Raw genomic sequence first — 17,701 nt, 5'->3', positions numbered from 1 at the left:
ATACTTTCCTTCTTTGGATTGAATTTTTGGGTTATTCCAGAGGACCCTCTTTGTTCCTTTCATGGGGAGCTGCTCATAACCAATCTTATGTACGCTTTGTTGATGTGAAGGCTTTATAGTACTACGATACTGCTTAATAGCTTTGCTGATCTGGAATCCAGTGGTTCAGCTAGCTCTTCTATATCTTCCCTGAATTACTGTTGTACTGATCCTGTAAGTTTCCTTTGCTGTGCTGTTTCCAGATGTAAATTGAAGCGTATTCTTTTTTTTTCTTTCTGGTAACTAGGGGTAACAGGGTTTATGTTGCAGGAAGAGATCTGTGCTAAAACATAGTACTTCCTGTTTCTCTTTACATCAGTGAACCAACCTCAGAGTTCTCTTTGTGGTGACATACCACTCCAACGTAGAGTTGCAACTGCCTACAGGAGTACAGTTTTGACGCGTAGCTATGTCACATGACTCTGAGTAGAGAGGTCTGTGAGAGCAGTCTTTCAGGTCTGTGGAGGCATGTGACTGTCTTGTGCTCTTTGCTTCTTTATTATCAGGGCTTTGGGTGTTTATCTCCAGTGTTTGATGCTCTCCTTTCCCCCAGAATAATTTGCTGCTACATTTGGCTAATTTTTTGTTTTGTTCCAAAATTTCTTTCCTAGTCTCTTCAGATTTCTGTCCACTCTGGCAGTTTGCTGAAATGACTAGACTTCTCTTGGTAGTTCTCAGTCTACATTGACTTCTCTCCTTTCCCTTGTTGAACTGATTAGTAACCTGTGAGTACAACTTTCCTGTCTCCCACTCCCTTCCCGTTACAAAAACAGCAAATATTCATAACAGACTAAAAAAGTGTAAATATCCACAACTAGTTTTTAACCATCTTGATAAAATTATCTCATGTATGCTTTTTCAAAAGGGTATCATGTCACATATACTACTTTTTTCATAATACTATTTTAAAACTTCCCTGAAGATAACTATCCTTAATATTTGTTTTTAAAAAATTAATTTCTAAATTTTTAGCAGCTGAATACTATTCCTTGCTTTAGATATGTTAACCAATGATCCCTAAGTTTGAGAAATCTAGGTGTTTTCTTTGTTACCTTCTTCATTCCTTTCTGTTATTTCTTGGTGATGGATATCTGGAGTTGTTTGTTTACCATGCAGATAGTTATTCTTTTAAACCTTAATATAAGCTTTTTGGGAATTGGGGGTTGGTTGTTGCTTATAATGTCACCTTCTGTATTTAAAGACAAGGCATATCTGTCTTGATAGCATGTGGAATTATGCCTGACACAGTGGGTTTTTGGAGAAGAATTATTATTGTTCCAGAAATATGAGCGCCAGCTGACAAATACACTAATATCTGATAAATAAATGAGTATCTTTGAACCCAAGATATGGGATTGAGCAAGTCAGCTCAAAGATTGTTCTTGCTTTCATCAACTGACTTGTTATTCTGTATAATAAACAAGGTTTATGCTACAGAGATGACAGACCTCTGAGTATAAGGATCAATTTAAGAAAACCTTTAAGAAAACACAGTATAATAAAAGTAGTTTGAATGACTTTTTTCTAAGTTCTCTTTTTTTTTAATTCATTTATTCACATGTGCATACATTGTTTGGGTCATTTCTCCTCTCTGCCCTCCTCCTGCACCCTTTCCCCCTCCCCGTCTCAGTTCCAGGCAGGTCCTGTTCTAGTATGGTTACTTGGGGAATGGCTAATTAAGAGGTTAAGGACTGATTTTGTCTACAGATGATATTTCTTACTTAGGATTGCCTATTAGTGTTAACAGGTCAAGATGGAATGAACTTGTCAGTTTCATACTTTTTAACCCTTGGGAGTTAACTTGAATCAGTTATATGCAAATTTAAAATTTCATATTTGAATATAACATGCTATTGTACTTAGTGATTCCAGAGACCCAAAGATCTTTTAGGACTGAATATGGTGGGGGGGGGGGTATGTGGATAAGAAATACATCCCCAAATATTTTGGTTGTTCTGTTGTACATTTTGAAACATGATTAAGCAAAAATAGCAGCTATGGAGAAGATTTTGTGCTACAAATTGGTACTTCAATCCTACCAGCTGTTCATGCTTCCCGTGATCCACTTCTAAAAAAGTGTGTGTGCTCAGCCAGGCTATAGTGGTGTTTCATATCGCTCTTTTTATTTTTTATTATAGGGCCAGCTCTCAATGTTGCAAGAAAAAATAGACCATTTAGAGCGTTTGCTAGCTGAGAATAATGAGATCATCTCAAATATTAGAGATTCTGTCATCAATTTGAGTGAGTCTGTGGAGGATGGTCCGAAAAGTTCACAAGGCAATTTCAGCCAAGGTGCCGGCTCTCATCTTCTGTCATCACAATTATCCCTTCAGGTCGACTCTAAAGACTGTCTGTTTGCTTCGCAAAGTGGAAATCAGCATCCAGATGTGCAGGTAATATAGACATCCATTAATAATCACAGGTCTTTTTGATTTTAGATTTGATCTGGCAGTCTATTCTTGGTGAGTTGCTTAAGCTGTTTTCCAGTATCTCTTTTTGTTGAGTGATTTGTTTAGTCACATTATTTTTGTGTACTTCTTTGTTCTCTTGGTTTTTCTGGTGAATGTAGTCTTTTTGTATACTTTTGTGTTCTTATTTTCTGTAAGGGTTGAAACACTTTGGGGGTTGAATTTCACTGGAGAGTTTCCCACATTCCTATGGAGAATGTATGTTAGATTTCTTTTGGAATATTCTTTTATGAGGAAGGGAACTTTTTGAGAGCTGTACTTCACAGTGTGTCAGCTACTATCCTCATGTGGTTGCTGGGCCCTTGCAGAGTGGCTCACTGGGCTTGAGATGCTCTAAAAGTATAACTCAGTGTTCCAGGCACCGTGTAAAGAGCCTCAGTTCACTTTTACATTGGTTACATGTTGAGTTGATTTTATTTTGGATAGGTTAAATCAAATATATCATTGAAATTATTTTCATTTTACTAGAAAATTGTAAAAAATTACATATTTGGCTTACATTATATTTCAACACTTGGACAACACTGTTCTAGAGGGGAAATATAGTTGAAAACCAAGGTCAGAAGGGACTTCTGTCTTCCTTAAACTCCAGATGTGTTACTTATATTGGCCCTAGTTGGCAATTTAGCAGAGGGCTCCATTTAGCTTTGTGCTGTAGACCAGAAACTGGAACTCTGTGGGTGACTCTAATTGGTGAATATTTTAAAGCTAAAGAAAATTAGTTGGCCTGTAGCTTGGCTTTAGAGAAGGCATTTTCTATGAAAGCCTAGGGGCATAGAACATGACATGATCTTGAGGCCATGGTTTACAGGCCAAACTGGAAGCTGGGGCTAGGGCAGCCCCAGGCCTCAAACCTGCAGCCTCCTGCGCTAGTGTAGTGCATGGGCAACTCAAGTGGGATCAGAATCCCTCGCTATGTGGGGATGTCTGTTCTGTGATGCTTGATCCCACTTTGGGTTTTATTGAAGACTTCTTAAGCACCTACCCTTGTCAACCATGCTAAAGGAATGGCAAAACCTTTATTTATTTATTTATTTTTGGTCTAAATGTGGGTCAGTTAGAAAGGAGCTGCAGAGTAAGCATGCCTGCAGGCAGAGCAAGGCAGCAGGGGACCTGGAGGACTGCAGGGCCCAAAAAAGAGCTCTGAGGAGCAACAGGCTACCGACGCTTCCTCCTGCCCAGCTGCTACCCAAAGATTTGCTGGCTTATCCTTGGAGGGGTTTTATTTTATTTATTAAAGGCACATAGTGATAGATATGTGATTGCTTAAAAATACTTTGTAATCACTTGTGTATGTTTTTTCTGTTATAAAGTTTTTGTAACTCATTCATTAATGTTAGTAGCTTAATTTCAAGAGTGTAAATACTATAAATGGCTGTATTCTTTGTCACATTTGGTATTACGCAGAGTCTGAAGAAAAAAAGTAAAGTTTTATATTTTGGGGGGGGCAGTTGTTTTTCCCTTTGTGCCCAAATAGATTATTTTCTTCAATGAATATTGTATTGCAGAGCTAGAAAACATTTGTTTTTTGAGATGGGGTCTCACTATGTTGTCCAAACTGGCTTCCAACACCTGGGCTTAAGGAATTCTCCCGCCTTGCCTTCTAAGTGCTGGGACAACAGGCACATGCCACTAGGCTCAGCTGCAGAAAACATTTGAATATTTAAAAGTTAAATGTCAGTTTCAAGAATTTTCTCTACTGTTAAATGATCATGCCTAGTTGATCCTTTTACTTTTAGAATAAAAGAAGTAAATAAAGCATATATTGGCTAGAAGAATAACTACATGTGCATTTTCATTCAGGTACAGATTTAAAAAATATATATGTGATTGACCATAAAATAAAGATGACCCAAAATGCAGTTAAAAAATTTTAGTGCTGTATTTGAAAACATTGAAATATTTGGTCATAATCAAATTTTGTAAGAATTATTTTTGTCTGTTTCTGTCCATTTCTATTAAGTTGCATTGGAAGTAAAGTACAGGAAGAAGAAATGGAATGAAATTGTATTTATTTAGAAGTGGATGGGGAGGGGATTATTTATCAGGCTAGCTATGTAGCACCACCAACTTTTCAAGCCTTTGAGTGATGATGAACTGTTTTTTCTTTTTTCTCTTAAACTTTTCAATTAATTTCTTTGGAAATACTTTCATTTTTACACAGTATATATGCAGAGTATAACAATGAATAATTTTGAGCAAATATCTGCCAACATTGAGGGTAAGCTAATAAGGTAAACTTTAAATTTTTTCCTTTCATGTTTTTAGATGTTGGATGTTTACGACCTCATTCCTTTTGACAATCCAGATGGCGGCGTGTGGAAGCAGGGTTTTGACATTAAGTATGAAGCTGATGAGTGGGACTCAGAGCCCCTTCAAGTCTTTGTGGTGCCTCATTCCCACAATGACCCAGGTAAAGTCTGCATTTCACAATCCCTAGAGGTCATCCGGCTTCTGTCGGCCCAGAGTCCTTTAAGAAGCATCAAGGGTTAGCCTCTTCCTCCAACTCCGAGATAGCATTTTCCGACTCTTAACAGTGACATGTTCCTTGTATGTCATTGTAGTCTCATTCTCATTTTACCAATTCATGTGCCACTCCTGGGTAGGACTTGGGCAGTGCGAGAGAGTGATAAAAACAAGAAGGGCTTAGCTTTTGGGAGTGAAGGTTGCACATTGAAGCCTACTGATAGTTTGGTTTAGTTGCTTTCGGTAAAAGGTGGCGTGGGAGAGTTATTTTCTTTCTGTAAACTACTTTACATAGGCAGGACAGTCATGGGGAGGTTTGCATCTTTGCCATGGAGAAAGTATGGTTCAGGAGCCTTGGTACACATTGGCGTCCATCAGGCAAACATGAGATGTATCTCTGTCCTTCTCTCAGCACGAGGTGACTTTAGGACTTTAGGCAAGTTGCCAAATCCCTCTGTAGAGGAATTGTGCATGGCACAGATGTAGCTGTTAATATTATTATTGTTTTCTCTATGTTGGCTTTTACTTATTGGGGCCAAGGTTTTTTTTCCCCTTCAAGGTAGCTGCAGTTGCAATAATTACAGTGGGACATATGTTTAGATGTGGGAACTTGTTAGGGTGAGTATGCAGTGCACAGCGAATGCCAGTGCATTCAGTTGCAAACCTTTTTTCTGAATGTATTTCTGAAGGCTTCTTTTGAAGGACTTCATTGTGCTTGTATTTCTTCTTCTTCTTCTTCTTCTTCTTCTTCTTCTTCTTCTTCTTCTTCTTCTTCTTCTTCTTCTTCTTCTTCTTCTTCTTCTTCTTCTTCTTCTTCTTCTTCTTCTTCTTCTTCTTCTTCTTCTTCTTCTTCTTCTTCTTCTTCTTCTTCTTCTTCTTCTTCTTCTTCTTCTTCTTCTTCTTCTTCTTCTTCTTCTTCTTCTTCTTCTTCTTCTTTTCTTCTTCTTCTTCTTCCTTCTTCTTCTTCTTCTTCTTCTCTTTCTTCTTCTTCTTTCTTTCTTCTTCTTCTTCTTCTTCTTCTTCTCTTTCTTCTTCTCTTCTCTTCTTCTTCTTCTCTTTCTTCTTCTTCTTCTTCTTTCTTCTTCTTTCTTCTTCTTTCTTCTTCTTCTTCTTCTTCTTCTTCTTCCTTCTTCTTCTTCTTCTTCTTCTTCTTCTTCTTCTTCTTCTTCTTCTTCTTCTTCCTTCTTCTTCTTCTTCTTCTTCTTTTCTTCTTCTTCTTCTTTTTTCTTCTTCTTCTTCTTTCTTCTTCTTCTTCTTCTTCTTCTTCTTTTCTTTCTTCTTCTTCTTCTTCTTCCTTTCTTTCTTCTTCTTCTTCTTCTTCTTCTTTCTTCTTCTTCTTCTTCTTCTATTGGTGGCTGTCCTTTGGTTGGAACTCACTTCCTAGGCAGGTGATCTACTCCTTGAGCCACACCCCAGCCTTATTTGTTACTCTTTTTAAATGTCTCAATTTCCTTATTACTATCAGCACCACTAATTCACCTGCAACTTTGAAGGCTTTCTTTTTTACACCAAACATGTATTTCTCTTCTACTTATGTTCTGTCCCACTTGTTCATTAGCTGTATTCATTTCTAGTTCTATTTCTGTGTCAATATAACTTACAACTTTAGGTTTCCACGTGATTTTTAACACATTTCTTCCTTTTTTTTTGGGTCGTACCTGGGTTTGAACTCAGGGCCTTACACAAGCTATGTGAGCACTCTATCATTTGAGCCATGCCTCTGGCACTTTTCATTTTAGTTTAATTTTTAGATAGAGTCTTGTGTTTTGTCCTGGCAGGCCTTAGACTATGATCCTCCTACTTATGCCTTTGCATAGCTGGGGTTGCAGAAATGTACCACCCTGCTCAGTTTGTTTATTGACATGGGGTCTTGTTGACTTTTTGCTTGGGCTAGCCTTGAACAGCGATTCTCCTGATCTTTGCCTCCCAGATAGCTAGGATGACTGGTGTAAGCCACTGCACCTGGCCCTTTTCAATTTCTTTTTCTGAACTTTTATTATCCTTTCCCTGTTTCTAAAGCTGTCCATCATTTCTACCCATCTCAGTTCCTGTTATTCTGTAACATGGCCACTTAACTGTAGTAATGAACTTGGTGGTTTACCAGGCAGAGTGCCAAATATTTTGCACACACCTGATGCTTACCACAGTCCTTGAAGTTTGGTGCCCCTATTCCTGGTAGAGGTGTTAGCAACTTGTGAACATGACCTAGGTAGTAGGAATACCTCCTGTGCTGTTAATTGGAGCTCCCTCTAGAGTAGATTTGATGGCTGAGATCACATGTATCCCACTGAACTCTGTTCTCCTTGTCTGTCCCAGTACTTGGCAAATGGTAAGTGCTGAGTGTGGGAGCCTTCTCTGACCTGTGTCCATGCCCCTCCACCATGCCTAGACCGTCCACGTGCACACCCTCATTTGCACGTGTACATCTGTGCAGTTACGTACAGCACCTTTGCTTGGTCTGCTCACTGGAATGGAAGCTCAGCAAGACCTAGAACTCTGTCTTACTAACTGGTATGTGGGTAATGCCTAGAACAGTAACCAGCTCTTGGCACCGAGTTAAATGAAGCAACGGCTCTAACTCTCCACACTAGGTCGAAACCCTTGACTTGTTCCTTGGCCTTTGTTTTCTTTTCTTCTTTCCGTTCTGAGGTCTACTTACTTCCATTCTCTTTTTAAAAAATCCTATTTAAAATGTATTTTGTACTTTGATGTACTGACAACAGACAATCTGAAGCCCTTTGAGGGCAGCACCTGCCTCTGCCTTCTTAGTTTTGTTTGTTTGTTTGCATTGCGGTTCCTGCTGCTGTAGTTAGTACGTAGTTTTCTGACAAGTCATCCTTAATAACTCTTCCTGACTGCAGTAAATGAATCTGTCTGTTGGTATCCTAGCAACCACAGTTGAATCTTTTTTGTCTTAGTAAAAGATGGTAATGACCGTTACCCTTAGGCCCTTCTCCACTTGAGTTAAAAATAATGGTCAGAAATAGACCTTTTTAAAACTAAAGCAATTTTTGCTAAATGCTAGAGAAAAGAACCTGCTGACTTTTCTAGTAATTTTCACTATTCTTTAACACAAACAGAATATTGATAAACTAAATTAGTCTGTGAAACACTGAATCACTCAGATCATGAAGACTCACTCTTGGAACAGGGAAAAAGAGAAAAGTGTGTGCATGTACATTCCAAGTCAAAATGTGACTGTAATGGGAAATCTTTGTAGAATACTCCTAAATGAATGTGCAATTAGGCAGTTTACCTTCTAAATGAGATTTATAGAGATTTGTTTGCATTTTCTGCAGCAACAATTTAAAACAAGCTTTAGCTCAGTAGTCTGTTTCATCAGTGGATTTGTGTCTGTTGGGGATAGAAATTATTTGAAATAAAAACTTTTTTTTAATTTGAAATAAAGATTCTTGTGTTTAGACCCCTAATGTAAGGAATTAATGTTGCTGTGCTTACAGTTTCGTTCTGAGTTTATAATATCCTGCAAGAAAAGGTAAATTTCAAAATATATTTATATCTTAAGAAAATTTCTAATTATATGTTCTTCCAGTCTACAAGGACATGTAACCATTGTCGTACGGTATTTAAATGGTTTACATGAGGTAAGACAAAATTGGAAAGGAATTATTAGGTAAATGCTGATAACTTTATACTGTTAAGCTTTTGAAAAGTTTTGAATCATAGACCATGAAATTAAATGTTAGTTGATTGATACATGTTCATGTTGTATTTAATAAGCTGATTAAAACACAATTATTATAGCACTTTTGTATCTACAATCTTCTTTACTTCCCACTAGTTAAATTGCTGAAATATTTTGTTAATTTTCCTTCGAAGAAATCACAGTGTGTAGAGAAAAGATAAGGTTACTAAATGGAAGGTTGAACAGAAAATTGTTAGCTAAGCAATTTGTAACACGAACATTAGAAAATAATCCGCCATGCAGTGTGGCTCTAAAGTAGTAGGAAGAGCTAGACCCCTAGGTTACACTGGAGAATAATTTTCTTTTGTGTAGTTGTAGTTTTTTTTTTTTTTTCTTGGTGGGACCGAGGTTCAAACTCAGGGATTTGAGTTTGCAAAGCAGGCACTCTACCACTTGAGCCATACCTCCAGCCCATTTTGGTTTTCCTTTTCTTTTTAAAATTATATTGTTGTTGTATCAGAGGTACACTGTGACATTTACAAAGGCTCTTACAGTGTATCATAGTTGAATTCATCCCCTCCATCATTTTCCTTGATCCCCTCCATTCCCCCAGCTCTGGTTATTTTGGGGATAGGGTCTCATGAACTCCCCCTTCCCCATCTCTCCCTTCTTCCTCCTGCCTCAAACCACGGTCCTCCCAATCTCAGCCTCCCAAGTAGCTAGAATTATTATGGGCATGAGCCACCAGCTCCTGACTGTGTTTGTAGTTCTTTTGAAGAATTGTTTATTGACTCAGTGATTGGGATTTTCAGTTTTTTTTTTAAACTAAGAAAAGAAAATTTTGCATTTAGTATTATATAACTTGGACTTGGTTATAAATTCTTACTTAAAAAAAGTTTGTGAATAGGGATAAACATGAGGAAATCACAGTATGATAGTATTTTGGAAACATATCTGTTTAGATATTGTTTAGTCAGTATTTGAAAGCAGTTCTGGTCAGCCGTGGTTAGTGCACATGTGTGTTGATGAAGGTCGTAGAGAGAGTGGGTGTGAAGGTCAGTGGGGGCACTTGTGTGGCACACAATGTGGGGAATGCTGCTCCATTTGGCATAGCTACTTCAGGGTGAAGTCAGTTCTTTGGTTTTGATAACCATGGTGGGAAACTTGAATTTCCAGAGTTCACACAACATATGGAAGAATTGTGAACAAACTTTTTTCCCCTGTTTTGCATTTCTGCATCAGGGCCTGGAAAGTGGTAAATAAGTTGCTTTTTTTTTTTTTGTTACATATATTACATTGCACTTGGTAAGGGGTCTCATTGTGACATTTTCACACATGCATGTAATGTACTTTGATCACATTCACCCTCTCTATCACTCTTGCCTATCCCCTCTCCCCTCTTTTCTCTTTCAAACTTGACAACCAAGGCAGTGAGACTGAGGTAGTATATAGTGATTTGTTGAAAGTCAGTCAGTGGGGAATTCTAAGAAGCTGGTGAATGGAACCTCAGATTTGTGCGATTCTGAAATCCATGTTCTATTTACCATACTGTCTCTTAAGCTACTTTGTTTAATTCAAATTATTCTCTTCTCTTCTTGCTTTACAGGCATTAACCAATGTGGCATATTTGTCTGTACTTTGGATTGTTAGTAAGGTTGTCACATTTAGCAAATAAAAATATAAGCTACTCAGTTAAACTGGAATTTCCAGTCAATAACAGAGTTTCTTAGTGTGTGGATATGTGTGTTCCAGGTATCACATGGGACAAACTTAAACTAAATATTTACTTTCTGTTTGTCTGAAATCCAGATTTACCTTGGCATCCTGTATTTTATCTGGCAACTTTGATTGTTAAGAGATCATATCATTTAAGAATTAAATAATTACGTGGCTTTTTAGAAGTCTGGTTTTAAGAGATAGGTGAGATTCCTTTTTAGAGGAGGAAAATGCAGATGGTTTGGGCTGTCATTAGACTTCCTTCTTTGAGGAACATGTATGATCAGTGGTTCCTGAGAGAGACTGGTGGTCATTAAACCTGTCCCGATTTCCCTTATTTCAGTTACCTCTTTCTACCTTTCAAGCCTGGGTACATGACAGCTCACCAATGCCCTAGTAAGAAAAGTAATTGCTGACGCCCAGGGCATTTACCGTGTTCTGTGTACTAGTCTAGGCATTTTACATATATTAAACCCATTACTGCTCTTAGCAATATGATGGTCTTATATTATTAACTCATTTCATAGATACAAGAGAAGAGGAGAAGCAGGAGTGTAAGTAATACGTCCACGTAGAACTGAGTTTGAACCCAAGTGATACTGGCTTCAGAACCAGAACTTGTAGCACGTTCTTTAAAATTGCCTTTTGTGTGTAACACTTCTGAAACCACAGATAGAACATTTTGTAGGAAAGCATTCTAAGTGTTGTCATGTCAAACACCCTTTACTATTATTATCAATGATAAAAATGATTTTATTTACTGTCTTTCAAAAGTGGACACCTCACTGCACTATTTTCTGTCCTTTTTTTTCCTTCTGAGTTTTCTGGTCTATTCTTAATTGAAGTGGATGTCTCTGTCTTTAAATACCACATTAGTACAGGAGATGATGAGTGGTTTTCCTTATTGCTATATTTCTTATAACTAGAAAGTGATTTAGAAGCAGCATTCTCCAGCTTTTAGCATAGTCTTCTAGAAACTTTGCTAATTTGCCCAGCATGTCTGACCATAAGACTAAATATTTCTCTCATGTACCCTAAGAATGACCCATCAATGGAAGTCACTTTTGCTTCTAAAAATCTCTCTCATATTATATACACCTTTCCCCCCATATTGTGTCAAGAAACCATGTTCTGTTTGGGGAAGATTTATTAGACTTCAGTTGGTGTTAGATGCTCACAGATGGGAGGGAAAATAGCACAGATTTAGAAGTTATTTTAGAGGCTGATTCACGTTTGCAGGTATCACGTGGCAAGGTACTGCAGGTCGTTTAAAGGGCGCTTTTCTAAGCAATCAGTGAACTAAGGGGTCACAGTTAGACATTATACAGCAGTAGGATGAACTAAGCCCCAGCTGTCCTAATGGAAATGTAAATAGGTTCTTGTCTTGTGGGATAAAATTTTCAGAGAGGGCATCTTAGATGGATTTAAAAAGTGTTCTATCTCAAACAACTTAATGGAAGTGAGCTGATATGCTTAGAAAAATTATTAGAGACACTGACTCACCTGGAAGGAAAGAGTAGCTCATTTTGGAAATCTGAGTTCAAAGTATTTTGAGGAATCAGCAGGTTTCTAGGTTTCCAAAGACTTACAGTCTCTGGCTGCCCCAGCTCCATCCTGACTCTCTCTCTTTGTATTCTCCTAGTCAGTAACTTACTCTCTCCACTTTTGCCTTGTTGGTCTCTTTCCCTCTGTCCATGTATTGTAACCATTTTTAATAGCAGTATTGCAGCAGTCCCATGTCCTGTTCTTATTTCTTTTCTACTTTTTAGTCTATCCTTTATACTCTGAATACACATGCATTTGAAAACTTAGATCAGAAGACCCAAACTTCCTTCCTTCTAAGTTTTCTGTAAGAAACAAGGATGTTTAGATTTTTAATATCTGTCCCCCACTTCTATTTTTATATTTATTTCTTACGAGATTCCTTCATGTACTCAGCAGTATTCCTGAACCCTGAAACTAACACGTCTTCATGGTTTAGTGTTTTTCCGTATGCTCTTCCCTCTGTCCAGCTGATGGCTGATCTTAGAACCTGTCTTCTGTTACTCTGGCAGAACTTTGGTATCTCTCTGTTCCTGCAGAATTTTGCATATATTTTCACTTGCTCATATTTTCATTTAGCTTTGCTTTGTTACTTGGCCCTTGTTAGCTGCTTAGTACGTGATTGAATAAGTAAACTAGAATATTAATTAAAACACTTTCACAGCTATTGGGGGGGGGAGAGAAACAAGCCTACTTTAAAATAGAAATGTTGGAATTAAAATTAATCATCAGCATATTTGAGTAATAGTAATACCAATAGTAATACATATAGTCTTAATTGTATGTTGGCCTTTAAAAATAAGATTGGATTTTAGTCAAATATTGAAGGATTAACAAGTGATGGAAGAAACATGTTGATCATTTGTTGATAGAGAATAACTTAATTACTAAAAATGAAAGATTTCTTTTTATGAGCCCGGTCTATATGTATTTTTAAATTTGTGAATATATCACATTGAAATGGAAGTAATGCAAGCTTAAGTTGCATGTTTAAACATTTATTACCAGTATTTTTCTTATCTGAATATAATTATTTTTGATTTTGTGCTTTCCTGAAAGTTAGTGCATATTTAACTTTTGAGTGGAATTAATGTTTGTGGTGTTTTTTTTTTTTTTTTTTTTTTTTTAAATTACAGTTAGGACCATAACAATGTAACAATGCTTTTTTTTTTTTTTGTTTCTTTTTAATGAAGTGGAGGTTCTTTTTTAGGACTAGGTGTTTTAAATAATCTTAGGCATTTTAAAATATAAATATTGTAGCAACTTAAAGATAGATGCTAGGCAAAGATTATTAGGTTAACAGTAGAATAAACAGTGAATGTATTAAACCTAGTAGTGTAGTATCTTTTGATTGAATTAATAAATTTGCACTTATCCTTCACATGCCTTTTTTTTTCAGTCCTTTTGACCATACGTTTCATTCATCTACCAAGTATATACTTACTGAATTCTTATTCATGTAGGTTTGCAGCAGGTGCTAGATTCATGAGAGTTGGCAGGTTTGAAGGTTGGGTTGTAGTTTGTGCCCATGATGGCTTCTAAAATTTGCAGGGTCTGGAGCATAAGTACACAGAGGCCCACATATCTTGTGTCTAAATATTTTAAAGTTATAAATTTAAGTAATACATTGCAAAAACCAAATAAAAAAGGAAAGAAAGAAAAAAAATCCTCTCCTCTTGCCTAGAGAACTAGAAATAGATCTGGAAGAACAAGCGTGGGTTTAGGCTTCTCAGGCTCGTTTCCCAGAGCAATGTGGTGTTGAGTAAGGGAAGGACCATCTTCCTCTCCTCTAAGACCTGGCCTTGTCCCAAACAAGGAGGAGCTTTGCTTGCAGATACCACACTGCTTTGTTTGCATCCTTATCAGCTGCAGCCTCTTGCACACTGCTCAGGTAGAGGGGTTTCCTCTTGTAGGGTTGAGTGTCCTGATGAGGAAGGACTTTGAGAAGAGCACTGATAGGCTGTAGAAGCCAGCATGGTTCTGTTGGGTCACAGATTTCTGGGCCTTGATACTCAGGACACTGAGGAGGACAGAGCAAGCTCTGGGTGGGCAAGTTCTTTGCCCTGTGGATTTATTCAGCGGAAATGGTTTGATTGATCAAAAGAAGAATGGGGAGATCCTTCTAGAATATAGCTCTCAGGGTCAGATACCCTTGCCAAGGTGCTTACAGTGGCACTGTATATGCCTGTGAGCCAAATAAAAGTGCGTTTCTTAAGAGAATCCGATCTCCAAAATTTAAAAAATACATCCAAGCTGTGTATCAGGATTCCAATATTTATATTGGAATATTAACTAGGAACTTAACTATTCTTACACATTGAAAATAGGAAATAGGTTTTTCAACTTCATTAGTTTTTTTATTTTAAGACTTACATTTTATGGTACTGGCACAAAAACAGACATGAAGACCAGTGGAACAGAATAGAGGATCCAGATATGAAGCCACACAACTATGAGCAACTTATCTTTGACAAAGGAGCTAAAAATATACGATGGAGAAATAGCAGCCTCTTTAACAAAAACTGCTGGGAAAACTGGTTAGCAGTCTGCAAAAAACTGAAACTAGATCCATGTATATCACCCTATACCAAGATTAACTCAAAATGGATCAAGGATCTTAATATCAGACCCCAAACTCTTAAGTTGATACAAGAAAGAGTAGGAAATACTCTGGAGTTAGTAGGTATAGGTAAGAACTTTCTCAATGAAACCCCACCAGCACAGCAACTAAGAGTTAGCATAGATAAATGGGACCTCATAAAACTAAAAAGCTTCTGTTCATCAAAAGAAATGGTCTCTAAACTGAAGAGAACACCCACAGAGTGGGAGAAAATATTTGCCAATTATACATCAGACAAAGGACTGATAACCAGAATATACAGGGAACTTAAAAAACTAAATTCTCCCAAAACTAATGAACCAATAAAGAAATGGGCATGTGAACTAAACAGAACTTTCTCAAAAGAAGAAATTCAAATGGCCAGAAAACACATGAAAAAATGCTCACCATCTCTAGCAATAAAGGAAATGCAAATTAAAACCACACTAAGATTCCACCTCACCCCTGTTAGAATAGCCATCATCAGCAACACCACCAACAACAGGTGTTGGCGAGGATGCGGGGAAAAAGGAACCCTCTTACACTGTTGGTGGGAATGTAGACTAGTACAACCACTCTGGAAAAAAATTTGGAGGCTACTTAAAAAGCTGGACATCGATCTACCATTTGATCCAGCAATACCACTCTTGGGGATATACCCAAAAGACTGTTACTCCAGAGGCACCTGCACATCCATGTTCATTGTGGCACTATTCACAATAGCCAAGTTATGGAAACAGCCAAGATGCCCCACCACTGACGAATGGATTAAGAAAATGTGGTATCTATACACAATGGAATTTTATGCAGCCATGAAGAAGAACAAAATGTTATCATTCGCTGGTAAATGGATGGAATTGGAGAACATCATTCTGAGTGAGGTTAGCCTGGCTCAAAAAACCAAAAATCGTATGTTCTCCCTCATATGTGGACATTAGATCAAGGGCAAACACAACAAGGGGATTGGACCTTGAGCACATGATGAAGCGAGAGCACACAAGGGAGGGGTGAGGATAGGTAAGACACCTAAAAAACTAGCTAGCATTTGTTGCCCTTAATGCAGAGAAACTAAAGCAGATACCTTAAAGCAACTGAGGCCAATAGGAAAAGGGGACCAGGTACTAGAGAAAAGGTTAGACCAAAAAGAATTAACCTAGAAGGTAACACCCACGCACAGGAAATCAATGTGAGTCAATGCCCTGTATAGCTATCTTTATCTCAACCAGCAAAACCCCTTGTTCCTTCCTATTATTGCTTATACTCTCTCTACAACAAAATTAGAGATAAGGGCAAAATAGTTTCTACTGGGTATTGAGGGGGGGAGTGGGAGGGGGTGGAGTGGGTGGTAAGGGAGGGGGTGGGGGCAGGGGGGAGAAATAAACCAAGCCTTGAATGCACATATGAATAATAAAAGAAAAATGAAAAAAAAAAAACAAAAAACAAAAAACAGATCTGTGTGTGCATACGGCAACCACCCATGTCATGGACATGGAGCCGTAGATAAGTGGACAAAGGATGCATTGTTTGCAAGATGTTATTAAAAAAACTGATTTTACATGCAAAAAAAAAAAAAAAAACTTACATTTTAAGAAAATACTAAAATAGCAATATTGAGTTTAGATTTACACTCATTGTTTTAGATATTTTTCACTTATTTAAAATAGCTATTAGCTCTTTTATGGAGGGTAAGTGTTGTTACAGTGCAAAAGAATAAATTGAAAGATATTTGGAATGCTGTTCTAGTCCTGGTCCAATTTCCAAGTATATTCAAGGGAAAGAAAAAAGCTGTCCCATTGATGACTTAAGTAAATCATCTTGCAACTCAATTTCCTAAGATTTTTAAATCTAGAGGTAGAAATATAATTTTATGTTACAATTCATCCCATACAACTTTTCATAAAATACTTTCTTTCTGATTGGTCCCATGTTAATATACATTTGTAGTTTTTACAGTAATTTAAGAAAAGAAAGAACCAACTCAGTGTAAAAGGGAATACTTGATTACTCTATTGTATAAGAGCAATAAAAGCTAATTTACTGTTATATTACTCAATATTGAAAGCTGCAAGAGGCTATCCTTCAGTCATTCTTCATTAATTGTGCTATATTGTAGTGGTATTAATATCTATTATGGATGAGTTTTATGGAAGGCTTTTAAGTTGACATCTCTGAGCTTTTATTTTGGCTCACATAAATATCTTTGACATACTTTCTGCATGATTGTTGAAGGGCAAAGGAAGTGTTGAAGGCAAAATGGATTAATCAGTCATTGTGATTCCTCTATGAACGTTCTTGTGATAAACTAGTCTTTGAAATTATCTTAGTCCATAACAAATTACAACTGTTGAAAATACATAGTTATATTATAAAAACCTTTTACATATTGATCTTTATAAAGACTAGTTCTAAATTTGCCTTTTATGCTAGAGTACTTGAGTTTTTCTATTAAATTAATTTTGGAGGCATTCTGCCATTCATAGTTCTTGAATGACTACCCTAGTGATTAGTAATTAAATTTGACCTTTGATTAAATTTAGATTAAAGTTATATGTGGTATCTTAAAGATGGTAATTCCAATAGAGTCCAATTCCAATTTATGTAATTTCCGTGAATGAACAGCCTTTTTGTACGTATAAAGAACATGTTACCCTGATAACATTTGCTTATATACATTTGAGTGCAGCTTAATTTTGTAATGTGTAGGTAGATATAGAATTAGAAATATTATGATGGTACTTGATGACATAAATTCTTCCTGTCTTGAAATCTTTCATTTTTTGAGTGATAATTGCCCTAATTTGTTCTTAGGCTACAGACTGAGTGGTGTCTTAAACAATCAAAATATATTCTTTCACAGTTCTAGAGGTTAGAATTCCAAAATCAAGGATTTAGCAGGATGGTTTCTTTTGGGGCAATCCCTCCTTGGCTTATAGATGGACATGTTCCCCCTTTGTCTTTGTATGGGCTTCTCTGTGTATGTGTCTCTGTCCTTAATCTCCTCTTCTTATAAGGGCACTAATCATATAGAATTAGAATCCCCCTTCCCTCAAACTTTATTTTACTTATTCAAACACTTTATCTGCAAATACAATCACATTCTGAGGTAGTAGGAGTTAGGAATTCAATATACGATGTAATTTAGCCCATGTAGCAAGTGAATTCTATGCACACTGAAATTGTGGGTATGTTTAAGATGTGGATCAATTTATTTAAATATTTTAATTA

General features: G+C 37.0%; 1 protein-coding gene across 1 annotated transcript in view; it reads left to right on the top strand.

Moving 5' to 3' along the window:
* Man2a1 (mannosidase alpha class 2A member 1) overlaps nt 1–17,701 on the top strand; it is a 169,705-nt gene that overhangs the window by 17,777 nt on the left and 134,227 nt on the right. The window contains exons 2-3 of the mRNA XM_074076978.1: nt 2,178–2,432; nt 4,776–4,920. Coding sequence (XP_073933079.1) covers nt 2,178–2,432; nt 4,776–4,920 — 400 coding nt within the window. The remainder of the gene's footprint in view (nt 1–2,177; nt 2,433–4,775; nt 4,921–17,701) is intronic.

Source organism: Castor canadensis, chromosome 6, assembly GCF_047511655.1.
Source record: "Castor canadensis chromosome 6, mCasCan1.hap1v2, whole genome shotgun sequence".
NCBI lineage: Eukaryota > Metazoa > Chordata > Mammalia > Rodentia > Castoridae > Castor > Castor canadensis.
The sequence above is the reverse complement of the archived record's forward strand: the minus strand, read 5'-3'. Positions and strand labels throughout refer to the sequence as shown.